The sequence below is a fragment of the Cryptotermes secundus genome, unplaced genomic scaffold, assembly GCF_002891405.2.
Source record: "Cryptotermes secundus unplaced genomic scaffold, Csec_1.0 scaffold215, whole genome shotgun sequence".
NCBI classification, from domain to species: Eukaryota; Metazoa; Arthropoda; class Insecta; order Blattodea; family Kalotermitidae; genus Cryptotermes; species Cryptotermes secundus.
Genome location: NW_019743150.1, coordinates 1,346,403 through 1,373,839, shown reverse-complemented (window position 1 = coordinate 1,373,839; position 27,437 = coordinate 1,346,403). Strand labels below are relative to the sequence as shown.

At 39.0% G+C, this 27,437-nt stretch overlaps 2 protein-coding genes across 3 annotated transcripts in view; one reads left to right on the top strand and one right to left on the bottom strand.

The window, feature by feature from the left end:
- Positions 1-20,971, bottom strand: part of LOC111873832 (equilibrative nucleoside transporter 1) — a 33,092-nt gene extending 12,121 nt beyond the window's left edge. The window contains exons 1-6 of one of the 2 annotated variants that reach the window (XM_023868836.2): positions 20,901-20,971; positions 15,859-15,991; positions 8,770-8,932; positions 8,087-8,168; positions 2,061-2,188; positions 1,186-1,331 (exon numbers count right to left, since the gene is read on the bottom strand). In XM_023868836.2, the coding sequence (XP_023724604.1) occupies positions 1,186-1,331; positions 2,061-2,188; positions 8,087-8,168; positions 8,770-8,932; positions 15,859-15,991; positions 20,901-20,942 (694 nt within the window). In that variant the 5' untranslated portion in view covers positions 20,943-20,971. Of the gene's footprint in view, positions 1-1,185; positions 1,332-2,060; positions 2,189-8,086; positions 8,169-8,769; positions 8,933-15,858; positions 15,992-16,774; positions 16,931-20,900 lie in introns of those variants that run through there. The other variant, XM_023868837.2, reaches the window with a different exon arrangement.
- On the top strand, positions 16,994-27,344 carry LOC111873833 (THO complex subunit 3). The gene is made up of 5 exons (XM_023868839.2): positions 16,994-17,372; positions 18,893-19,049; positions 25,180-25,384; positions 25,921-26,082; positions 26,539-27,344. Exons 1-5 carry the CDS (start codon positions 17,178-17,180, stop codon positions 26,795-26,797), a joined length of 978 nt encoding a protein of 325 aa, XP_023724607.1. The 5' UTR covers positions 16,994-17,177; the 3' UTR covers positions 26,798-27,344.
- Positions 27,345-27,437: the final 93 nt, after the last annotated feature.

Sequence of the window (27,437 nt, the reverse complement as noted above, 5' to 3'; positions counted from 1 at the left end):
GTAATGAAACACGACGTAAGAATGAAATATGCTGTATAATTTTAATATTTTAACACTTAACATTTATCAGTATATATGATAAATATATATTTTAGTTATTTTAGTATGTATAGACAAGGCATGCAACGAACTAGTTTGTCGTGGATTGGATCAGCACCTGAAGATGGCACATTTGTGCCGAAACATGTAGTGAGAGTGAGAAGAGGGGATAGATGAATGTATGCACTAGAAGACGGATAAAATAAATCATGGACTTAAATCAGTGCAACAGGACGCTAAAATATAACATTCCTTTAGTAAGTTTAACTAAAGTTCAAAAAGGAGTATATTATTCCGGTATTATATTAACTCCCTACCCCTCAATATCAAGCAAGTTGCAATAAATTTAAACATATATTGAGAAATTTTCTTATAGAAAACTATTTTTATTCTGTTGAAGAGTATCTTGATAGGAATAATAAATTTGATCTTGGGGTATCCCAGTAATTACAGTTTCGTATTTTAGTTTGCATTCATTAGTGTATATTTTAATTTATATTTTATATAAAATATAATTATATTTTAATGTATATTTTAATTGCTATTTATCTTATGTTAAGGCAATCTTATGTGATATATAAAAGAGCACGCGGTAGCATAGTTGGTTGAGGGGCTATGCTACAAGCCAGAAGGTCATGGGTTAAAGTCCCGATGAGGTCACTGGATTTTTTCAGTTGACCTAATCCTTCTATCCACACTAGGCCCTGAGGTTTACTCAGCCTCTAACAGAAATGAGTACCAAGAATTAATTAAATAATTTTCCTGGGGAGTAAAGTGCAGCCGGCACATAAGGCTGACAACCTTACTGCCATCTTTGAGCCGATTGTCTACATAGTGTGGGACCCTCAACATTTCACAACACTATGGGCTTTCACGGCCTGGTACAGGGATAGCTTTACTTACTTTTTATGTGATATATAAATGTAATCTACTGACAATTTCTATATCCAATGCTTATGTACCTGAATGGATTGATGAATGACAATAAAAATAAATAAATACTGAAAGAGTTAATATTGATGTAGAAGATGGAAAAATGTCATGATGTATCTGGAGACTTCCCATCCATCCACTGACACACCCACCAGAGGAGGTAATTCAACTTAAGTCTTGGCCAGATACCATTATTAAATCTACTTTACTTACTATTTAGTATAACAACAGTAATCATTGTGATGGTAAAGAATGTTCCAGGCCATTGAGAGGAGTCAGTCATTGCTAGGATTACAGTGATAATGAATACTACAACTTCCACCAATATGCTCCATACTATTCGAGTTGTTAAGCTGCCTCTGAAATAATATAAAGAATGAAACTGTTCATCACAATACATATACATTTCTTTCATTATCCTATTATGTTCCAGTCAAAGAAGGCATTCAATTCTACTGATTTTTGTATTCTTGCATTCTTTCTTCCAAATTAAAAATTTCCAACTAGATGTGTATCATATTACTGTATTCATGATCACAGAGATTATGCACAGATCATCAGTGTAGAAATTTCATTTCTGCTGTTTCAATCTGTGCTATTTAATTCCCCAATTTCAGATCCACGAATACATTAACACACAGACTGCTTTTAGTTTATAAAATCTTAGTGATGCTTCTCTTCTATTTTTTAACCTCAGCAGTAGAATGTATAATTAATCTGTCCCTTCTAAAATCAATGTACACTGAACATTCCTGGGTAAAATATGTCACATATACAACTTAAATCCACTTACACATAACTCCACAGTATGTTTCAAACAGAAATAATATGTACAGAAGGCACTCAAAACATTAAAGTCAGGAGAGAACAGAAGTAAGATTTTTTTTTAATTTGCTTTCTGTACCTTACACACAATATTAAGCCATATATTAACTTTTAAGTAGATAAAAATGTATTTATCTATCAATGCTACATTATTTATGCAGCTGAAAAAGACAAATATTAATTTAAGTAAATGCAAATATTTTGATTACATCAGGTTTCATTTTAAACATGTTTTAGAGTATAAGCCATAAGCGGTAACTTACCCAGCATCTAATGGTATGAAGATATTGATCCAGTTTAACAAAAGATTGGGAATTTGAGCTGCAAAGCCAACATAAGGCAGAAAATTTCCAGCATACTCTGTTTTTGCTAACTTGTAATCTTCAAAGTACTGAGGAAAGAAAACAACATATAAACAAGAAATTCTCTATAAAGTTCTACAGATAATAACACATTTTAATCCTATCACTGCATGTCACTTGGTTGTGTGTGTTGATAAATTTCCACCTGAGTCAGAATTGCAGTGTTCCACCAGTGCAAATATATATACGTGGTGTGTTCAAAAAGTATCGAACCTTCTTTTTTCCCGCGTAAACCAATGAAGGGCTGGAGGCTCCCTTCGGTGGAGATGTGGAGGGGACATTCATGCGCAGTCGTGAATTGTTTCATGCTCGCAGAAAGCGTCAGTCGCTGACAGTCAGCCTATGAGTGAGGATGTGTAGTGAGCGCTCATCGGATTCCAGTAAGGTGTAAAATGACGGAACAACATGAGCAGCGATATTGCATCAAATTTTGCCAAAAGCTGGGCGATACCCAAGTGGAAACCATTCGCAAGATTCAACAGGCTTTCGTGGACGATGCCATGAGCAACTCACGGATAAAGGAGTGGTACAACCGCTCCAAAGATGGCCGCACATCAGTGGACAGTGAACCGCCTTCAGGCAGACCATCAACAAGCTGAAATGAGAATGTCATTGAGCAAGTGCGGACTTTGGTCATGGAGGACCGTCGTATCACAGTCCAAGAACTTGCGAACGAGATAGGGGTAAGCACTGGATTGGTACATTCATTTTTGACCGAGGATTTGGGCATGAGGAGAGTGTCCGCGAAATTTGTACCGAAACTGCTAACAGTGGAGCAGAAGCAACGCCGTCTGGAAATCGCACAGGACATGCTGGACAATGCAAACAGTAACCCCAACTTTCTGAACACCGTGATCACAGGCGATGAGTCGTGGGTTTATGGGTACGAGCCGGAAACCAAGATGCAGTCATCACAGTGGAAACATCCGACATCCCTGAGGCCGAAAAAGGCACGGCAGGTCCGTAGCAATGTCAAGGTCATGTTTGCCGTTTTCTTGGACTCCCATGGGGTTGTGCATTATGAGCATGCACCACAAGGCCAAACCAACACAAAGGAATACTACCAGGAAGTCCTTCGTCGCCTTTGTGATGCTGTGCGGCGCAAACGACCGGATCTGTGGGCAGCAAAAACTTGGCAGCTCCATCATGATAATGCACCCGCCCATTCTGCGCATCTGATTCAGACTTTCATCGCCAAACACAACATCCCTGAGGGTTCGTCAGGCTCCCTACTCCCTCAATATGGCTCTGTGTGACTTTTGGCTATTTCCCAAGCTGAAAATGCCGCTGAAATGAACCCGATTTGAGTCAAGAGAAGACATCATGCAGAATGCGACACCCCGGCTGATCACCATTCCAAAAGACATGTTCCAGAAGTGTTTCCAACAATGGCGGAAGCACTGGGAGAAGTGTGTGCATTACCAACGAGACTACTTTGAAGGGAATTAGGGTTTTGTACCTCCAAATCAATAAACGTATTTCTGCCGACCAAAGGTTCGATACTTTTTGAACACACCACGTATATATTTCTTTCTACTATCAGAAAACATACTATGTAGGTAAGTCAATAGGTAAGTTGTTTGAGCTGCTGTCGCAACCAGGTGGTGACTTCCCTTTCCACAGCTTCATCGTTGGGAAAATGTTCAGCTGAAAGATGATGTTTGAGAGGGCCGAACAAATCGAAGTCGCATGACAGGTTAGGTTTTCACAAAGTCTGTGCACAATGGGTGCCACACATGCTGACCCCACAACACAAAATGCAGAGAATGGGTCTGCCATTACAGCATCCCAATCACTATGACAATGAAGGACATGATATGCTAGCCTGAATTGTCACACGTGATGAGTCTTGCTCCAAGTGACTTCCATTTGTTCAGTTCTCTTAACCTTTAAACGCCGGACTTTTAAAATGGTGGTAAGCTTCAGCTGGCCAGAGTTTATTTAAATGCTCGCTGCTGGTGCGTGTTTAAATGCACGTTCAGGTTAGGGCACTTAAACAATTTTAAGTACTGTGATTAAAAATGATGTGTCTAACACAATTTTTATGATAAATGGATGGAATTAACTTTGTTTGTATCAACAAAGAACATAGTGTTGCATATTACAATGGAAGATTTGAAAAATTTTATACAAAAAGTTATACTCTATTTTCAAATTTTTTTGATGTGTACTGCAAAATTGATTTCCAAGTTCTTCACAGAGTTATTCTGCATTACAAATTCGTTTCTGTTTGTAACACTTGACAAATTTTAGCAGTCCCTGGTGCCATAAACAGATGGAAGCAATAAAATCATTTGGTTCTCTGCTGGAAAACCTTACATCTTTGTTACACTCTTCAGATTTTTTAATCTTTTGACTAAATGACAGAAGAACGAAAGCATGGCTATTCAATAAATAGCTAGAGGGGTCCCTTCTTCAGTGGTAAGACCTTCCGTTAAAGCCGCACGAGATTATTGCCCTTTCTAGGGTCATCACGGTTGAGATACAGAGTATGATCTGTTTTCTGTGCATTCGTAGTGAAATAGAATACTGTAGTTTCATTTCAGCCTATATATACATCAAGCAGATAACAACAAAAAAAAGGTATGTACATCAAATTTTACTATATATTTTTAACACATTAATCTGCAGAATCTGCAATAAAAGTACTGGTTCGTGGATGAGTTTGGGCATAACTCGTACATATACTCTTTTTGTTGTTGTTCACTTAGTATCATTTTAATTCCTCTATTAGGGTTTTACTCAAGTAATTACATTTAAAAATAAATACTTAGGACTGTGAATGCGCTTCTACTAGGGGCGTGTGCGCGCACTTCCACTAGCAGAGTTTAAATGCCCGACTGGTCAAAATGGGGTACTTTGGCCACGATCATCTTACACATCACTGGCCCGAACGAGGCACTTCGGATGTTAAAGGTTAAACATCGTCTTTTGGCTGAACATTTTCCCAACAATGAAGCTGTAAAAAGGGAAGTCACCATCTGGTTCTGACAGCAGCCCAAAGAATTTTATGCTGCTGGTTTTCAGGGGCTTGTGAAATGATGGGACAAGTGCCTCAATGTACAGGGAGATTATGTTGAGAAATAAAAGCATTTTTCAAATCAGTATTTGATTTTTTTTTATTTTTCCCCCTCGTTGGTGGCTCCACCTAATCGTGGTGAGGGGGTTTGAGTATGCCAAGGACCCTGAGAGCTATACCAGCGGTAGCGTAGCTACTGGCAGGGCCTCCCTTGCTGGACAGGTCAAAGGGTAGGCATCAGACGAAGAGAGACACCAAAAACTGATGCCGGAAGCAGCGTCATCAGCAGCGACTTGAAGCACAGAGTAAATAATGCTCGAGATGGTTCAAGTTCGTATAGCAACAGGCGTGACCAGAGTGGTTTGAACGCCTATTGTACTGCGATGTGGAAAGCAAATGGAAAAACTACCACATTATCAATTTTCCTGGATAGTCTCTTTCCAAAACCAGAGATACCATGTATGCGAGATTTGAAGGAGAAAGCTCTAGATCGCATCAAGTGGAGGAACTGTTTTGGAAGAGACTGTGGACCTGTCGTCTTGACAGATTACTGATGAATGAATGAATTCTTAATTTTTAAGTTCTATATCCATTTGTAACTTACTTACTGACTTACCCATGTATATCGAAACCATTCTCTTGTAATGCGGTACAAAGTCTGACTCTCGACACGAGATACGGAAACTCTACATATTTCTTGCCTCGCCCATCTTAACTAGGAGTCAGGATAGCATAGTTGGTATAATGACTGGCTACAGGCTGGACAACTGAGGGGTTGGAGGTCAGGTCCCAGTAGGGTCAAGAGTTTTCTCTTCTCTACGTCATCAAGACTACTCTGGGGTCCACTCAACCTCCAATCCAATGGGTACTGGGGGCTTCTACCCTGCCAGTAAAGCATCCAGAGCATGAAGCTGACCACTCACGTCCAGCTAGTGCTGAGGTCAAGAAAATGTGGATCTATACATCCACTCACCCATACACCTTCATGGCATAGTGCTTAATTAGTTAAGAACAGGGACAACTTTACCTTTTTTTACCTTTTACCCATCCAAGCTACAAGCTCAGCCCATCATAGCCTCCACAGTCACTATTCTGACAATACTATGTGACCATCACAATTGATTTCATATATGCTATACTGTTTATTGGCTTGAAGATCTTATATATAGATTACTATATGTTATATGGAGGTGAATCTTGGACAACCAAGGCAGGAGACATAAATAGAACAGTCAGTAAAGATGAGATAATTGAAGGCTGCACTAGGCCAGATGAGATTAAGAAGGAAGATATTGTGATATAAATGAAACTGCAGTCAGTAGAAAATAAAACAGATGAGCACAGGGACAAGTGGATAAACGCTTTGAACATAATGACTACCTACCTACCTACCTACCTACTACTTGGCACTACAGCCCTGGGTGAGCCTTGGTCTCCTCTACAACCAGTCTCCACAACCAATGCGTGCTGCCATAGGAATGGATCCACGCATGATGACCCGAGGCTGGTTGTTAGGTTTCTGAACAAAATTCTTTTTACAGGATGAGGTTTTAGCCTCTCTGAATAGAAGGACTGAAGAGAGAAAATCAAAAACAGATTCTACAGCAGGCCTGCATAAACTTCCTATAAATCTAGAAGCCACCTCGAAAACAAGCAGCCTGAATAAAAAAAAAACAAAGTATCTCAGGTGCACAATTTTCTTTGTAATAGTAAAAAAGGACAACTGAAATAACGATACATAAACAACAGTCAGTACCCATCATGCTAAGTGAAAATGTTTATTTATTTATTTACGTCATATCCATGGATCATTACACATGATATAGGACAAGCCAAATACTTTACAATAATAAATAAGAATAATAATACTATAATAAGTAATATACTAAGATAATGCAATGATTGTAATAATAGAACTAATATAATCGTTTAACACATGACACCGCTGTACACCTCAAGACCCAATCCTTCTATCCCAGCACACACATAAACTATATTCTGCCATTCCTAGGATATGAAGAGGAAGGATGGGGGAGACGAATAAAACAGATGGGAAAGGAAAAACGGAGAAAGGAGGGCAGGAGATGAATGTACAAAAGACAGAGGGAAAGTGAAGAATGTGAGTGAGGGAACTGTTTAAATATGAAGGAGAGATAAGAAGGAAGCAAGAGAGGAATAGCAACATGACACTCAAACAAAAAAGAATGGGAAAGTAATAAGACAGAAAGGAGGGACAGAGATATAAATACAAAAGGAAAAAAATATTTTCCCCATCATCTCTCATAGGTCACGTGCTAGTATAATGGAAGAAAAATGCTAAGCATCATCATGAAGATGATGGCACCATGACAAACAGAATTTGTGCAGCATAATCCAAATGGATCGGGAGACTGAGGAAGACCTTAGTAAAGGACTTATGTGTAAGGCTGACTGCCTATACAATCAAGGGGAGGAGGAGAAATTACTGTCACAATGATAAAAGAATTAGGGGCTATAACAAATTACGAATATTAATACAACCTTTATAAACATAACTAGATGCAGCAAAATAGGATTTTGAAGTCCAAACTAAGAAACTGAACAAGGGTAACAGAAACATCTGGGCACTTTATCAGACTAAAAATAGCAAAATGAGAGGGAAACATGCTTTGTACGCAGTTAACATACATGAGCTGAAGGCCTGTGTCAGTATTTACAAACCTGATAACAAAATGTATCACATCATTTTGGGTAGTTTGAGAGCTGGGTATGATAAGATAACAGACTGCAACTCGAAATTTACATGCAAGACATATAAGCTACGACTTAAAAGTTTCCATGCTACACTGTATTCTTAGGAGACTGCATTCAAGCAAAACAAGAAGTTTTAGGAAAAATTTATGATGTAACAAGTGTTTCGGAAACTTACAGCTTTTGCAGTGATGAACATATTCCAAGGCATCAAAGTCCCAATTCCATGCAGCAATAATGTAAAATATACAAGCAATAACCTGCAAAGATAAATTGAACATTGTGAATTCCTGAGCATGTTTCCCTTGCTGCTCCCCCCCCCCCAATTACTAATTTGCTGGAACAGATTTCTTTAAAATCTGACACTGGAGACCTTCACTCATAGGTGCAATTCTGATTGTCAGCCACACTCACTGATATTAAAGTTTGCTTTAGTTTAGACTATAAACAGACTTTCCATTTATGTCATAAATCATTAATCAGCTTTTACTAATTGGAAACTGTCATCTTATTAAACTGCAAAGAATGCTGCTGGAAATTAAGTACAAGTTACAAAAGTACACCCTTCTCAATCTTGTTCTCAAAAACTCCAGTTATGGAGTGGTCACTGCCCAAAAGAAAAGAATGAAGAAATCCATTTCTGAGGTAAGACTAGCTATAACGCAGAATTCTGTTCACTGCCAGTGACGGGGTGAAGGTAAAGATGGACACAGACCTACATCTCAATGCCAATTCTAATGCATGACATTCCTTACATTCACAAAACTTTTATAAAAAGTGAGGAATACATAAGGGAAGCAGATAAATCAATGTCAGATCCAACTACAACCTCAGACCTCCATATTATTATATGGTTTGTACCTATCCGTTGGCGGATTCATTTCCAAAACTGCCCGTTCCATAGTTACTCCCTTGAAATTGAGCTCATCATTTGGAAGGTTTGTTTCTTCCCATGCCGGAGTCAGTCTCACAGGTTCTGCTGTTGCTCGTTCAAACAGCGGCTGCTTCTCATAGTAGTCTGCATCTGAAGGAAAAGGTGCACAAATAATAAAGACATGTTCTGAATATCTAGCAACAAAACAAATTCACCAAGTTATATTAGAAAAGGTAACATCTCTGTGCTTAATTAATTAATTAAGAACCACACCATGAAGATGTATGGTGGAGTGGAGGCATAGCTCCACCTTTCTTGAACTCTGCACTAGATGAAGGTGAGTGGTCAGCTTCACGCCCAAGACACTTTACCCCTTAGGAGAGAGCCCTGGTACCCAATGACAAGAGGCTGGGTGGGCCCCCAGCCAGTCTGGATGCTGTGGAGTAGAGAACAACCTCTGCCCCTGCTGAGAATTGAACCCTGGCTTTCCATGCTAAAAGCATGTTTAGTAATGAACACCTATTCCCGCTACAAGCTATGGAATCATTTTGTCAAAGCAGTGCATCAGAGATTATTTTAAATTACTTCATCTTAGTGGTAATACGTAAAATCAGATATTTTATGTTCTCGCAGTGGTAACTATGTAAATTATTGTCTTCTGGGATGTACACATTCGGTCTGGTAGGCTGCAACCTTTAGCATTTTTGAGGAATCTGCTGTCTCTATTTTCAGGGTAAAAGAGTAAACTGAGCAAGAAAAAAACAGAATAAATACAGGAAGAGACAGAATGGGACTCTGGCTCTGACCAAACCAACAGGAGAAAGGTGAACAATGAAAATATACTGGGTCTTAAAAATGGCGCTTTTTAAGGCAGGCTGACTGGGGAAATAAAACTCTGAGTGAACCAACAGAAGGTAAAGGGAAGTCAGGAGATACAAAATACAGAAATAGTAGCCCTCTAAAAAGGCCTTTCCAAGGGCACAGTGGATGGAAAAAAGAATGCAGAAATAGTAGCCCTTTAAAAAGGTCTTTCCAGTGGCAAAGTGGATGGAAAAGGGAAAAGAAAACAGTAACAGGACTGATTTAGATGTCAGGGGTAATGGCCTACCAGACTACATGGCATCACATCTCAGAAAATAGTAACCAACAATACCTGATGTACTTCAAAATGCTTTAAATCTGAACTTTGTTTTTTCACATATCCAGAAAGTAACAAACATGGTACTATATTTCTTTTTTAAGATTGTACTAAGCATAGATCAGATCAGAGTAACGTATATCACGACTGTGGACAACAAACTACTTAAATACCAATTCTATTTTAAAAATGACATTTAAAGCTATTCTTCCTTCACCAGACCTTAGCCAAATAAACTCTATACATTGGAGATGAAGCTAAGTCAACATAGCTTTAGCCTTGTCTAAGAAGCACACTTCAAAACATGCTAATCTATTTTGGGCAAGGCATCTGTCTATATTCCAGGCAGCTGTATCATAGCAAGAAATGAAGTCCAGAGATATCTAGGTGGATGTATGAAGACTGTGATATTCCAAGTGACCCAGTAACTTTGTGTTCATAATCTTATCATCCTAAACGGAATTTTCGGCATAAAATAATTCACTAGACAGGAAACTTAGTTTTCCAGTTTCGCAAGAAATTCTTTGGCCTTATAGAATCTGAAATATCATATACAGAAACACAAAAATCTGCTACTCAAAACTACCCTAATCCAGATCATAAATCCATGAGTTATTTCTTTAACATAAATTTTAATATTAACCTTCACTTTATACTTAGGTATTTCAGAGTAATTCTGTACAAATTTCCTGTTTCTCATGCATGCTACATGTTCTTGCAATTGATACTTCTCTATTTTTTCACCTTAATCATACTAAACAAAAGACATAAATTGTGAAGCTACTTATTATACTTTCAATATATATTAGCATAAGAAATAGATGTGATGGAAGAAACATGTTTCACAGTCTTTACAACAAATTTCTCTGAGACACATTTTAATATTATTCTCCCATCCATGGTCTCCTCCTTTGAGCTATTCCAGTAGTAATGTTGTACCAATTTATTTGTTTCCCCTGTCTAGTTCTACAGCCACCTAACCCCAACATGAGGATGATAATAAGGTCCACTGGAGAGCTTTTGTGAATGAGGCGATGAACCCTTAAGTTCCACAAAAGTGGGGAACTGAACCTTGCAGTTTAATCATTAGAGCTCCTGTTTCACATTTTGTGGGTCCTGGGTTCAAATCTCGGCCCACAGACCGACTATACTGACTGACATAATTCGGGCCTTTTCTTAATGCCTTCAAGCAAATGACAGAATACATCAAATTAGGCCACTACTGCTTCCTTCCATGTTGTTTTCAATTCACTATCATCACATGATTCAAAGCTACATAGTGTGAGGTATTGCTTACATCATTAAATAAGCAACAAATATATAACAAAACTGGAAAGGGCATTCTCCATATCATACATAGCATTACCATCTATGAAGCAATTTATGGAATACATGGAAGGCAAATTTATGGTTTCATTTAAACATTTATTCTGGAACAATATGGCTGTAAATTGGATGTCCCTGGCAACTATGGTTAAAGTCACCCATATAAAATTTAAGACAAATAAATCTGTTCACAGATTAGGCACTGATACTAAATCACAGATGGATGGATGGATGGATGAGAACTCCAGTTTGGCAAACTTTTTTTCTGTCTGTAAAGAAATGAACTTTTTGTCAGCTAAGTATACAAGAAAAACGTTGTACCACAAAACTGATCTGCTAGTCAAACATGTTTGTTGGCCTTGCTATGCAGATGCAGTCATTAAAGAGAATGTTTAAAGGATCTTCCTGGAAAGTCTTGATTCTATTTATGCAAGGGCAAAATATAGACATATTTTTTTAAATGTAAAGCCTGTCAAGTGTCTGTTAAAAGCTTTAATAACAGCATATGTTTCCCCAAATGAGGTTACATATCTGAACCTTTATAGCAAAATGATGACTACATAACAACTATTCCACAGCTGTAGCTTGGAGCATTTTTGTTAAGGGGAAACTAACAAGATGATCATGTGATACAGCTTACATCACTGCTGCCAATGGACTCACAACTAAGAGCAGTAGTGACAAAAGATAATAATTCATGATTCTAGGGCAATTAACCCATCAATTGCACATCTCCAGAGTATTTCTTGAAAAGACAACAGTTACTCAGTTGGCTTTCATAGAACCCAAAGTTTTGTTACCATGTTCTTAAAATCCTATCACTGGATCCTATCCTCGGCCAAATTAATTCAGTCCATACCTTCAAAACTTATTTCTTTAATATACACTTTAATATTATCCTCTCAAAAGATCTCCTTCCTTCACATTTCCCGACTAAAATTCTGTGTGTATTTCTCAACTCTGCCACATGTGCTACATGCCCTAACCATGTTGAATTAATCATCCAAATGGTGTGAGATCAAGTTCCACGCCCATTAAAAAAAAGATAAAAATATTGTTTCATATCATTCCAATATATGTCAAACATTTAGCTCTTGTGCGGTAGTGGTACATAATACTGTAATATTCTGGTGCTAACATTAACAAAAATTATCTTACTTAATGCTATGATGATATGAGGATTGGAGGTATAGCTCCACACACTCTTTAACATCGGTATTATATGGCCAGCTTCACACTCTGGCCCCTTAACCTCCCTAGAAAGACTGTCCAGTACCAATTAAGAGACTATCTATGCCTCTGCCAGGAATTAAACCTGGGTCATCCAGCCCAATGCCAGTCATGGTAATGATACGCTATTATGGCTCCCATATCTCTGACACTTGACTGAATAAAGCGATGCAGTCTGACTTATGTGAACCTTCAGCTAAGAGCTCTTCTGTTAACTATAACAATGAATCAGAGGTCATGGAGTGTCACATCACTAAATGATCCAACTGAGCAAATTGGAATCATTAGGTTTTTGTAGCAGCGTCCACATGAAGATGTTTTTCACATGCAGCCAGCTAGCATGCAGAAACACATCACTTCATTTCTATTCCCGTTATTATAGCATACTCTCATCTCCTTCTTGCATGCAGTGCTTAAAATGAACACATCTGTATATCTGCACACACAATTTAGCTTTGTAACTACTCAATGGATTTACACTAAATGCTGCTGGATAAATTTACTTTTGGTTAACAATACTGAGAAAATCAATTCAAATAAGTAGTACATGATATGAAATACAGATCACATTAACATCCAAAACTTTTACACAAACACTTTCTGATGTAATGTCTCTATAATTAAATATAAGGAAGAACAATTTTATGCCTCAATACCTTCTCTCTCTTCTCTTCAATGCATAGGCATGATGTTCCAACTTCACACAATAATTCCCTCTTTTCCAAGGCCTTCCTCAGTCTCGCCATTTCTCTGTTTACATTGTAGAATATGTTTCAGTATTTCTTTATCAGACTTTCTATCCAGACAGTTTATCCAGTTCTGTCTCCATCTATTTTATTTTGTACTGTTTCCACTTTCAGTTCTTCCTTAATGTCTTCATTCTTCACAACGTAGTGCAGTGGAGTCCTCAACTGTTCTTAAATACCTCAGGTCTACTGACTCTATTCAATTTATGTCTATTGCTTTAATTGCCCAAAATTCAATTCCATATTGTGAATTTGGAAGTGCTGCAGTTATATATATAGTAAAATTTCATTTTTTTTTTCTTTTAAGTCTTTAATGTTCTTCTGACGGTATGCATGTTCATGCTTATTGTCACTCCAGTCCTTGTCTAATGTACACATTACATCACTTCCTACATAACTGAAGTGAGACATCTGTTCCCAAATACTTTTAGCCTACTTTCCTTATTATGAAAAAATAAGAGCATGCTTATGAAATCACCATGCTGTGTGTCTGTGAATCTCCCCTATTAACTTCCGAATCCCTGAACCATCTATATAAAACTTGGTATGTATATCATGGCACCCGATCCCATCTCAATAGCACACTTCATAAATCCCTCCTACCAGTCTGTGTTTGTAAGTGTATTACCCAATCATCAGCAACGGCTTGGTAAACACGTTACTGCAGCAATCAATGCACACACAACAACAGAAGAATTGTTAGATACGCCATTTTCTATGCAGTCTGTGCCATATCTAAGTAAAGTAGGTGATTAGTTCTTCCCAGAAATTCTTCTTATTGCTAATTATTATAGCTGTAATGGAAACTTGCCTTATCTAAATAAAATACAATAAATTCCTATCAATAATAAATGAACACCAAGCTCAATGTGATTGGAAATTGAGAGAAATACATTTGGATAAAATCGTTAATAATAGCCGAAATTCACCTTCCGAATCATCTAATTTTGTTGCCTTATTTTTAACCGTCACCACAGACCAACATATATAACTAGTTCACTGATAGGGTCCTCCTCATTTTTAAATGTCCTCCATCCCGATAAATAAGTAAGGTATAAATCCCCCACAGTACAAAGAAGTTAAATGCACAACATTAAATCTTCCAGCAGCAGTACACAGTCATTCAGACAATAAAGAATGTTTGGAACCTGAGCATTCACTGCACTCTTCACCAGTGGTCAAAACATACAGTTCAATCACCATGGCAACCAAAAAATTATGGCTGGCAACTAATTTCACATTCAGTTGGCTTTTGGAATTCTGGTAATCCTGCTCACTCACTAGAGGCACTGAGTAAATGGCAAACCACACAAGTCATGATCACATACCGAGCAAGTCATAGCAGCTCTCTTTAAAAGTCAATTTTAGCTGTAATCTTATGCGTTTAGGATAAACAGTAGAACAAGGACAAATAAATCCTAGAAGCAACAGCCAGAGAAAGTCACCATAAAATATTAATACACTTTTCATGAGTGACCAAAATATTTGTTGGGCTACCAGACTTCAAAATTTCTTTTTCCCTGGACTTCACAGAAGCATTCCACTGGACACTACTCCAATTAAGTAAGATTTGAGGTTTTCACAGCGGTGACTATGAAGAAAGCAGTCTTCTGGGATGTGGCACCGTGTAGATGTGGTGCCATATCCCAGAAGACTGCTTTCTTCATACTCCAATTAAGTTCAGCACAGTTTATATTTTCATGCTTTCTTTAAGAACAATCACAATATTGTTCTGTGATCTAACCCTATGTCTCCCAAGTGGTCTCTCTTTCCCTTGGATTTTCCCATCGCTTATCATTAGGTTCAATGGTATTGAGTGTACTCACCAACTGCTTAAGGAAGACCATGTATCAATCAGGTAATTAAAACCTGAACTCTAAAGATTCACAAAGGTTTACAAAAAGAAGTACAAAAATATATTAATATAAACAAAAAAAAAATCATTCAAACATAAGTGATTCAAACTATATTTAATTGCTAAAATCCTGGGTCAACTGTGAACATGAATTAAAAATGATAGTATCAATTATTCATCATATTTGTGTTAATACTGGTACCTCACACAGGAAGTGGATAACTTCAACAAAAAACATAAAATTTGGCATCCGAATAGTCAGTTCATTGACTTATTCTTAAATTATTTAATGACATGTTTCAACTGCAAAGATTATACAGTGCTGAAATGACCTAAAACATTATGACTGTAATTTTTCAGGGCATTCTTGGTGAGTTATATGTTAAAATAACCTTAAATATAAATGGTACAATAACAAGATCATGTATTGTGGAAAAATGCTGAGTTTGATGATGAAACTGTGTAATTCCACTGCATAAATAATGACAAGTCGACAAGCAGCAGTCGCTCGGTTGGTATAGTTCGCTTGTGGACTAAAATCATGGAGTGTGTTTGTAGAAGAAAATGCATAAAGGGTGACTGGATCCACGAGGATGAATATGAACTGAGACATATGATCAAGAAAAGTTAATTCATTTCATGCTAATGTGCAGTTCGGTGCATACTTTTCATAAAGTGGCATCTACTAAAACATAACAAATCCAAAATTCTTCAGGTCTTCAAGACATGCCAGGGAACAAGCAGTAAAACAGTAATGGAATTCTTAATAATCATGCCTTACTTTTTCTGGTCCCTCTTGGTGTTGACCCATTTCTTGGTGCTGAGTCCTTCAGAAGGAACTGATTTTCTGCACTTGGTGGTCTTTTAGTTGCAGTACTACTGAAACTGGTGTTCTGACTCATTCTGGTAACCAACTGCAACCAATATTTTTTATTGTGTGAGACAAAAATTGTACAACTTTTTAAAAGAAGCAATGAAAGCACTCACCATTAATGAGATGTATTCTTGAGTTTGTTTTGATCATTGTGGGAACATGTTTAATGGCCGTTGCCTATCACTGAACAAATTTTTTAACCTATTCCAGCTTTCTGTCGTCATGTGGCAAAACATTTAGCTAGACATAAGTTTGTTATTCTTTCACAACTGATATCGCTATATGATGGATCAAGTGAAAACAAGTTCACCTTAAAGTAAAATTTAACTGTAAACACTTTCAGATCCGAGTATGACTACCGTAGCTGAAAAGCTAAATGAAAACCACACCAAAATATAAAAAGAGTGCATCTGATAAACAAATGGAAATATAATGGATAAATCGTATAATACGTTCATCACAAGAAAATGTGGGGGATAAAGGCATAACTAGAAATTTGATTATATTAATCACTGTATCTGAGTAACATCGTGGAAAATTTGATTTTTTATACTTGTTTCATGATCACATACTTTCATTATGATGCTGCTTATTAGTGCATAATAAAATAAATCATTCCTTTAAAATATTAAAATATTTGTAAATATTTTGTACACTTAACCCTCGCGGTCCCTCTTTCACCACCTCTCCGAATATCATCCGGTCCGATCCGGTCACAAGAACCGAAATGGTTAATTAATTTCTCTTCCTATCTGTGTAACAGACACGACGAAAAACTGGAAGTGAATTATTTGTGAATGAGCTATTTATAAAATTTCCTTACCCGTCCCGATAATGTTCATAAATCACTTTAAAACAATACACACTCTCTTCAAGTAGCAGAGTTTGCACTTCTTACATGACACGTGAGTTCATCAAGCGAATATTACATACGTACACAACTCAACCACATCAACCTTTCAATCATTTTCCGCCATTTCCAAATATCTCGCGAGAGCAGCGCCCAAAGCGAACAAAGCGAATGACTATTATGTTTAAACATTCCAGCGCGAAAGTGTAAATTGTTTGTTGTGGAAAATCGGAAGTCGTGTTATTCATGCCAGCCATAGCTTTACTGTCATTTTGTCGTGTTCATTTAGAGCGTGGAATCAGCTGGAATTATTTGAGCATAATTTTGTGCAGATTAGTTATATAAAAATAAGCCGACCTCGTCGAAACAGAATTTGATGTTGAAAATGGCATCTTTTTTCAGTCAGATTGACGAACTTCAAAATCATTTCAAAACTCATAATAAGACACGTGAATATCAAGCTCACTCGTCGAAGGTCCATTCAGTTGGATGGAGCTGTGACGGTCGGAGACTGGCCTCAGGATCTTTTGATAAGTCCGTTACTATCTTCACTTTGGAACGGGATCGATTGGTATGAGCAACCCTAACCTCTTTTGTATTGTTGACCATAATATTCTTTAATCTAGAGACCCTTGCCCTTACTGTAAGGGGGGCGGAGCGTAAAGTTAATCATTCACTTCCATTTAGTGACAAACTTCATGAATGCATGGAACAATACCTCCATACATCTGAATGGTGAAGTGCTTAATTAAAGTTAGGAACACTCATTATTCAATTCAATTCATTTCAAATTGAAGTAGATCCAGATACAGGGTGAAGCGACTTATTTGTCATACAAAAAGGAAAAAAAAAAGAATATCAGCTTGACTGAGAAGAATGTTAAAACCAGACTTGAAGACCATAATGTGTATTTGTACCAACCGTCTTATAGTGCACACAATTTCACCTTTCTCTTCACTACATGTTTCGGCACTAATGTGCCATCTTCAGGTGTGGTTTCATTAACGTCAAACCATTGCACTGTATGCCATCATGTCTCCTTTATAAAATGATTAAAATGTATGTATGTCATGTATAATAATGAAGTTTATATATTAAAACTTTTCAAGATTTATCATCTATACGTCGCACTTCAAACTCGCGAGTTACGTCAGTCCTCTCCTATGGGAGTACTCTTCCTGTATTCTTGTGTCCTTCCCTTGTGACTGCGTGCGTTGTATTGCTGGATTGCACGCAGTCACAAGGGAAGGACACAATATACACAAGAATATAGGAAGAGTACTCCCATAGGAGAGGATTGACGTAACTCGCAAATTTGAAGTGCGACGTATAGATGATAAATCTTGAAAAGTTTTAATATATAAACTTCATTATTATACATGACATATATACATTTTAATCATTTTATAAAGGAGACATGATGGCATACAGTGCAATGGTTTGACGTAAATGAAACCACACCTGAAGATGGCACATTAGTGCCAAAACATGTAGTGAAGAGAAAGGTGAAATTGTGTGCACTGTAAGATGGTTGGTACAAATAGACATCATGGACGTGAATCAGTGCAACAGGACGCTAAAATATAACATTGACAAACTTGAGTTTTCTGTTTTGAAATGTCATATCATAATGTCTTGGAGTCCATAAATAACATTGTAGCACCTCATTTGTTAATTATTTTTTAAGTAAATTGCTAAATTGGAAGTTCTCACCCACATATCTCTACACATGCAGAATATTGTGACAACTAAGGTTAGGATCTGTGTTTTGTTTACCAACCTCAAAATATTGTGTGCCAATGTTAAGAGTCTAGTGGGTTTGTGCAGTGTGAGGTCATTTCTAGGTTGAGAAAGTGACTCCCACCCAGAATGACAATTTTTCCTATGTCCATGTGGCCTAAATATGTTAACTTCAAATGTCATTGTATCTCATAACTTTTAGAAGTGGCTGCAAGGTGGGAATAAAATTAATGATGATCTGGATGCATATACCAGTCTCATAGTCATAAGAGGTGTAAGAATATGTAAACCATCCAGTACCATGATATTTTAAATATTAATGAGTTGAATGTGTATAACATTATTTTGTAGAACAAGGAATTCACCTTCCGTGGACATGGTGGCAGTGTTGACCAGCTGTGTTGGCATGCTTCAAATTCTGACTTGTTGAGCACAGCAAGTGGTGACAAGAGTGTTAGAATTTGGGATGCACGATCACAGAAATGTGCAGCTCATATTATTACTAAAGGTAAAGCATTGAGTGAAAACATTGTAATTCTATAGGTGAAAAGTTTTGTAAATCTTCCCAGCATAAGGACAGAACATATTAAAGCCACAGCCACAAATAGATAAATATAGTAAAAGTGAAATTTATCAAATGAAATGCCTAGATTTCCCATTAAAGTATGTCGGACAAACAGGAAGAACATTTAAGACCAGATATAAAGAACACATTCATGACATAAGAAGCAACAATAGTAACTCCGGATATTCAAGTCGCATATTGAACACCAGACACACATTCGACAAAATAAAAGATACCATGGAAATTATAACAACAGGGAGGAAAGGTAAATATTTGAACACACTTGAGATATATCATATTTACAAAACCAGTAAAGAAAATCTACATATTAATGACACTAATATCGACACACACGATCCTATATTTGAAGTATTATACAAAAATTATGTACAACATAACACTAAACCCTCCCCCACCTTTCCCCACTCCTCACAACCAGGGCATATAAATACAGGAACAAACACACCGCATCCACACTAGTGAAGACAACACCACATGCTGCTAGAGGATACACGCAAAGAAGGGGCATGTGAGTATAAAACAAGCCAACATAACACAACATTAATAATAACAATCAGAAAACAATAACAACATGTGACATTTTGTACAGTATGCACCAAAATATAGAGTACTGAAATGAAAAGATGTCCTGTTGATACCACTGTCTATTCATGTGAAGGCCCCTTGCACAACAGAATCTTCTCAAATCCTGAAGAAATGGTCCAATCACCATGTCCCTATAGTGTTTTTGGGTGACATTAAGAGCATTGCCTTCCTCATCCTCAATGAAATAGGGACCTGATATACCGTGTGCTGAGACGGCACACCATATCGTCACATGTGTATTATGTAGCGGTTTCTGGACGATAACATATGGCCACTCAAAGCCAAGGAAGCAATTGTCTGGCAACCACTTCCATATGAGCGGAAATAATACTCAACTATGAATACTTTTTCCTCCATCGAGAGACCCATTTCCAGCAACTGCACTTCCTTTTCACTACTGGGAACACACGTGGCTGGAGCTATGCCCCGTCGACAAATGTACATGTGTGTTTGAGATGTGCGAGTTTCAGTACTCCGTCTTTTGGCACATACTGTAGATTACAGACAGCAGACATGGCAAAACAACGGGCTAACAAATGGAAGAGCAAGCTGCAGAAACGAACCTTTTGGAATATCACATAGCTCCAAAGAAGTGGACGACGCCTCTTAAGTAAAGTAAAGTAAGTAAAACTATCCCCGTACCAGGCCGTGAAGGCCCATAGGGTTGTGAGACGTTGAGGGTCCCACATTGTCTAGACAGTCGGCTCAAAGATGGCGGTAAGGTTGTCAGCCCTACGCACCAGCCCCGCTTTACTCCTCAGGAAAATTATTTATTTAATTCCTGGTACTCATTTCTGTTAGAGGCTGAGTAAACCCCATGGCCTAGAACGGCTGGAAGGATTAGGTCAACTGAAAAAATCCAATGACCTCATCGGGACTTGAACCCGCGACCTTCCGGCTTGTAGACGACGCCTCTTACGAGGTGGAAAAGGATTTTATGGAAGAAAATGTTAATAGAAATTTAAATGGATTTTGATTAATTATTTGCGTTATTTTTAAGTGGATTGCAACGTGCGGTTTTAGCGCAAAATAGAGCAGTGTAACAGTTTGCACGCATTAAGACACCTGAAGATGGCCATCTATGGCCGAAACATGTTGTGTTAAGTGTTAAATGGTGAATAAACAGTTGTTGCATTATTGACAGACTGCGGATACATAATTGTTTAATGAAAAGTTTGTATTGTTTACCTTATTGTTCTTACGTATTGTGACGTGCAATGTGACGTCCATCGCTGCGAAACGACCGCAACGGGAATGCATACTTCAGCGACAACGAATACACGGAAATTGTTGAGTTCCCACAACGCCGAATTGAATACCAACATGCCGTTGTTTAGGAATATCCGTAACAACGGATTGTTCGTTGCATAACAACGGATGAAACCCAACACTTATAAGGGTGTTCTGTATTGAGTAAGGCAAGCATTTCCTAAGCAACGGATGAAATTAACCCTTCAATAAGGTATTCCCTATTCCGTCCGAACGCTTGGTATATGCTAGGGGCGTTCAAAATTGATTGACAAGGGAGGAGATTTGAGACTTCCATTTTCGTCGCCTCCTACGACTCGCAGGGTCGCGAGTCTCAAGGGACTCGGACCCGAGAAATACTGCGCTGGCAAGGGACAGCAGCTTATATAGAAGACAGACCCGTCCTCTCGTCAGAGAGGGCGCCCTACTAAAGCAAGACCGTAAATGTCAAATAGTAATAAATATCTGGTCATGAGCCCAAGATGGAGCTCGACACCAGGACTTACTGACTGACTGACTGACCGTCAGTCGCAATGTGACTTGGACTTGATTGACAAGAGTTTTTTATTATTACCGCAAGAGTTCAGTTGGAAAAATTAAATATCTGGTCGTGGTCCTCAAGCGGCCTGATGCCAAGACGAACTGATTGGCGGTAAACCGCCAGCCGTGAAGTAACTCTGATTCTGACTGATTGACACTAAATGTTTTTTTCTTCACAGTAACCATTTATTGGAACAAAATACATACAGATTATATTAGAGGTATTCCCCGCCAGTGTCTATGCACCTTTGCCATCATTCCGGCAGTTTCCGTATTTGCATAGCAAACCATTCTTTCGGGGTATCCCGGCGCCACAGATGAACAACTGCCCGAAGCTCGTCGTTGGAGGTGAACGTCTTACCCCGCATGACGTCTTTCATTGCATCGAATAGAGATTAATCGCTAGGGGCAAGATCGGGCGTGTATGGCGGATGAGGCAGCACGGTGTACCCTAGAGTACACAGGGTGGAAATGGTCTGCCGACTGCCATGTGGCCGAGCACTGTCGTGTTGGAGAAGAACGCCCCGCTCCCATTTTTCGTGGCGGCGTTGCTGAATGCGTCGGCGGAGTTGACGCAGTGAATTGCGGTACCGATCACTGTCGATGGTCGTATTCGGGGGCAGCCAATCCAACAGAAGGATCCCCTCCTGATCCCAGAACACAGTCGCCATTTGCTTCCGGAACAATAGTCCCGGTCGTGACTTCTTGCGAGGAGGGCTCCCAGCGTGCTTCCACTCCATGGACTGGCGTTTCTTTTCTTGAGTGTCATGCCAGAACCATAACTCGTCGACGGTGACTCCAGAGAAACCACAGTCCACCGTTGCCCGTGATTGTCTGTTTCCATGTTGTCTGAGCGTTGTCCACGACTGCACCTGCACACCGCCACGAATGACGCAACACTATTCGACCTGTGCGCAGTAGCAACGTCATCTCGTGGAATATGCGGCACTATAGTATGTCCTCCCATATACACCGGCTCGCATTTGACACTATTACTTTTCTGAAGTTATGGAGGGAGTGTCAATCATTTTTGAACGACCCTCCGTCCATAACTCTGGAAAAGTAGCAGTGTCAAATGCGAGCCGGTGTATGTGGGAAGACATACTATAGTGCCGCCTATTCCACGAGATGACATTGCTACTGCGCACAGGTTGAATAGTGCTGCACCATTCGTGGCAGTGTGCAGGTGCAGTCGTGGACAACGCTCACACAACATGGAAGCAGACAATCGCGGGCAACCGTGGACTGTGTGGTTTCTCTGGAGCCACCGGCGACGAGTCATGGTTCTGGCATGAGACTCCTGAAGTGAAACGCCAGTCCATGGAGTGGAAGCACCTCCCAAGAAGTCACAACTGGGACTATTCATCCGGAAGCAAATGGCGACTGTATTCTGGGATCAGGAGGGGATCCTTCTGTTGGATTGGCTGCCCCCCAATACGACCATCGACAGTGATCGGTACTGCAATTCACTATGCCAACTCCGACACAGAAAATGGGGGCGCGGCGTCACGACTGGGACTATTCATCTGGAAGCAAATGGCGACTGTATTCTGGGATCAGGAGGGGATCCTTCTGTTGGATTGGCTGCCCCCCAATATGACCATCGACAGTGATCGGTACTGCAATTCACTTCGCCAACTCCGACACAGAAAATGGGGGCGCGGCGTTCTTCTCAAACATGACAATGCTCGACCACATGTTAGTCGGCAGACCATTGTCACCCTGGGTGCTCTAGGGTACACCGTGCTGCCTCATCTGCCATACTCGAAACACTGAAACTGCTGGCATGATGGCAAAGGTGCATAGACATTGGCGGGGAATACCTCTAATATAATCTGTATGAATTTTGGTCCAATAAATGGTTACTGTGAAGAAAAAACATTTAGTGTCAATCATTATTTAACGCCCCTAGTAAGAGTATAGCTCCAGTGAGAGTTGTAATGTGACGCTGGCTTTGAGGGTTAAGTGGCCCATGTGGAGGCAGGTTTGAATACCTCCACCATGACCCTTCGAGTCGTAGGAGGCGATGAAAAGGGAAGTCTCAAATTTGAGATAGTAATATATGGTCTCGAGTACAAAGGGACTTGGACCCAAGAAAGACTGTGCTGGCGAGGACCAGCAGCAGTCTCTTTTGTCAGAGGGCGCCCATGAAAACAAGACCATAACTGTCAATCAGTAATAAATATCTGGTCGCAAGCCCCAGATGGGTACTTTATGCCAAGACAGACGGGCCAACTGACCGTCAGTCGTAAAATGAGACTCAGGCTCAGTTAAGATCACCAGTATTACAAGAGAACCCAAGTGAAATCACATTTTGTAAATCACAGTAGAGATTCTGAGTTTTGTACTCACAGTTTTGGATTTGACTCTAGCAAGATAGAAGCAGGTTGTGCTCAGACTTCGCAGAAGAGTTCCAGAGTGTACTAGCAGTGTAATAGCGCTTTAAGTGAATAATTGTATGAGTGTGTGTACAAATAAGCGTCCAATAAAAGAATTCATTCCAATCCGAAGACCCACACAATTTATTCTTGTCACGTCACACAGCCAACATGTTACAGTATCTTTATAATACCACAGGAACAACTTTTCATTAAGCAACTATAAAATTGAAAAGTTTGTATCATTTACCTTATTGGTCATATGTATTTTTCATTACAAAAACTACACAAGGTACTGCTACTAAGGTACACAAATAAATATTGTAGCATGTTGCTATGCAAAGACCACAAGATAGGCAGATATACCAGGCCATTTCTTGGCAACAGCTTGATAAACATGTTCCTGCAGCAACAGACATGAACACAACCATAGAAGAACTGTTTACTTTGTGGTCTGTAATGAGATGTTATAAGCAAGGGACGAGGTTACAGCTTAGTCAATTTGTATGGGAGTCTTTGAAGAGAAAACTTGAGCGCACAAAGTTGAAGAATCTCCACTGTTAGAAGTTGTTGCCGGGAAATGGCTGGCAAAGACATAGCAGGCTGCAAAATTCTTAACAGGTGCTGTGGTGATTTGTGAATTGTGTAAATCAGTGGTGGCACTGCAACTACTTGTAGTTCTGAGTCATGTGTATAAGTGGTCAATAAATCCATTCACCAATTCAAACCCCATCTGTAGTTACCCCTACACATGACAGTATTGTGGATTCTTTCTACATGTGAAGAGATAAGCTATTTTGAAAACATTTTCTGCCAGTTCATTAATTTCCCAGCAATTGGCAGAAATGAGCCAGTAGATATCAGTAAAGTGACTGGCTGCAGGCCAAATGCCTGAGGTTCAATTGATGACAGGGTTAGAAATTTTTCTCATCACTACAGTATCCTGGTTAGCTCTGAGGCCCACCCTATCTCTTATTTGATGGGTGCCAGCAGTAAAAGGGCTGGGAACTGAAGGTGACCACTCATCTCTGTACAGTGTTGACATTAAGAGCACAAAAATCTCACCTTCACCTCTGTCTGTTTTGATGTCAAGCTTAAACTTTATCATCTGTGCATCACACTGTTGGGACACAGCATGTGTTGATCCATTAGGCCTAGCACTGCATTGTCTTTAGTATAAATACCATACCTTCCTTGTTAATATCTGGCCCCTAGCACTGTAGCAGTGGGATATCCAAGTCCCATTCCTAGACAAAGATTATGCACAAAGACAGTCCTTATCATAAATGTTTCTTCCCTAGGAGAAAATATTAACATAACATGGTCTCCTGATGGCAACACAATAGCAGTTGGAAATAAAGAGGATCTTGTCACCTTCATTGATACTCGGACACACAAAATCAAGGCTGAAGAACAATTCAACTTTGAAGTGAATGAAATTTCATGGAACAAACAAAGTAACTTCTTCTTCCTCACAAACGGACAAGGTTGCATCCATATTTTAAGGTACAGCATATACTTTTACCAATGTTAAACTCTTTCTCTGACTTTAGTATGAAGAATACCAATCAGCTCCACCAGCCATCCCATGCCTGTTACATAACTTTGCATTATTCTTAGTTTACTTAGCAGTGCAATCAGCAGTTCCTTCCTTGTTTTTCAACCATAATCTTTTATAAATTTGAATCCATTTCTCATTTTCCCACCTTTGTGTTATATCTCATCCACACTGATGTAATCACACTAAACACTATTATGTGAGTAGTACAAATTGTGAAGTAACTTGTCGTGTTTTTTCCAGCACCTTGTATTTTTGAGTTTCTTAATCCCAACTGTTCTTCCCAGGACTTATGCAAAGTACAGGTTATGTGAAGCCCATATAAATGAAATTAAGTTTGCCAGAAAACTTTCTAGTGTTGACCACGCAGTACCAAATTTCATCAAAATCCATTCCTTTCAAGGATGGAGATATGGACAGAACAATGAGAATCACTGTGTTAAAGTGAAAGTGTTGTGAGTGCTTTATTTGTTCGTATTTTCAGCTACCCTGACCTGGAATTGCAGCATATTCTTAAAGCACATCCTGGAACCTGTATATGCATTGAATTTGATCCTACTGGTCGCTACTTTGCCACAGGCTCAGCTGATGCCCTAGTCTCCTTGTGGGATGTTGACGAGCTGGCTTGCTTACGTACTTTCTCCAGGTAAGTAGGCATGTTACATTGAGGCATGTATATGAGTTATTCAAATGAAACCCATCTGGGGATGGTTCTGGATGAAGGAATGCGAAAAATATTCCCCATGGACACTGAAGCAGGATTCTCACAGATGCATCCCTTCCACAAAGAACTCCCTTGGTGCTGATGGAACCACTGCAGCCTGGGCATTTTCTTCCAGCCCATATCTACAGCCCTTAGCACTTTGAGGCCAAACACACGTTTCATTTAAATAATATATATAAAAATTAAATAGTATATATTAAAAATAATAACAGATTGTCAGTTAAAGGGATTGGCCATACCAGCCCTTACACTATGAGTGTCTTTATTCTACTTGTATGCCTCCAGTACTTAAAATATGCATTTCCTTCAGAAGTTCAATTCATACTCAGATAAATTTTTAGGCCATAAACTTTTAAAGTTTTGCTATGTTTTATGCAGATTGGATTGGCCTGTTCGCACTATTAGCTTCAGCCATGATGGACGTCTATTGGCATCAGCGTCAGAAGATCTAGTGATCGATGTTGGAGAGGTGGAAACTGGAGAAAAGGTTGTTGACATTCCAGTAGAGGCTGCCACATTCACAGTAGCCTGGCATCCCAGTCAGTATCTTCTAGCTTATGCCTGTGATGATAAAGACACTTACGATCGCAAAAGGGATGCGGGGAGCCTCAAGGTGTATGGCTTTCCTTCTGAGTAAATGCACAATTAAAGTGGATAACCATGATTTTAAACGAGAGTTTTATATATTTATATTTGAAGACAGTGCAATGTATTATATATCAGATTCTTACATTAATGATGTCAATGTGGCCAGTGTTGTGAGATCATTTTACATCATTCGACAATGTCCACACGGGTTTTCCATCCTAGTTACTGCACACAGTACAAGATGGAAAAAGTTATGATTGCATCGATTACACTGACTCTTCATTGTATAACATTCAATTAAATTTTATCATTACTGTATTTGTAAAATTAGTACATCTTTCTTGGTATGTGTAATGAATTACCAGCAAAACTAGACTGACCATATACAACAGAGCACATGGACTGGGCCAAAACAATGAACCCTTTATGAGAAGTTTTTCAGTGCCAAAATCTTTTGTTCATTGCAAACAGAAGTGCATAAATGCCACTGTTGGTGTCAGTCCTCCATAACCGACCTGTCCGTTCTTCTGTACTGCTACACAGAACTACTCTTTGGTGCTAAGAGGTGAAGAGCTATACCAGCAGTGGTGGGAAACATAAATGTTTAATTTCTGAATCACTGACACTACTACTGGTATAGCTTCCCACCCCATGGTTGGAAAGGGATTCATTTATATCAAAATATAAAG

What these genes read in the sequence shown, in the direction of transcription:
- LOC111873833 (XM_023868839.2), top strand. Translation starts at nt 17,178, where the DNA reads ATGTTGAAAATGGCATCTTTTTTCAGTCAGATTGACGAACTTCAAAAT. An exon ending in CTTTGGAACGGGATCGATTG is followed by an intron (nt 17,373 to 18,892) that starts GTATGAGCAACC and finishes ATTATTTTGTAG; the next exon opens with AACAAGGAATTCACCTTCCG. An exon ending in TGCTTACGTACTTTCTCCAG is followed by an intron (nt 26,083 to 26,538) that starts GTAAGTAGGCAT and finishes TGTTTTATGCAG; the next exon opens with ATTGGATTGGCCTGTTCGCA.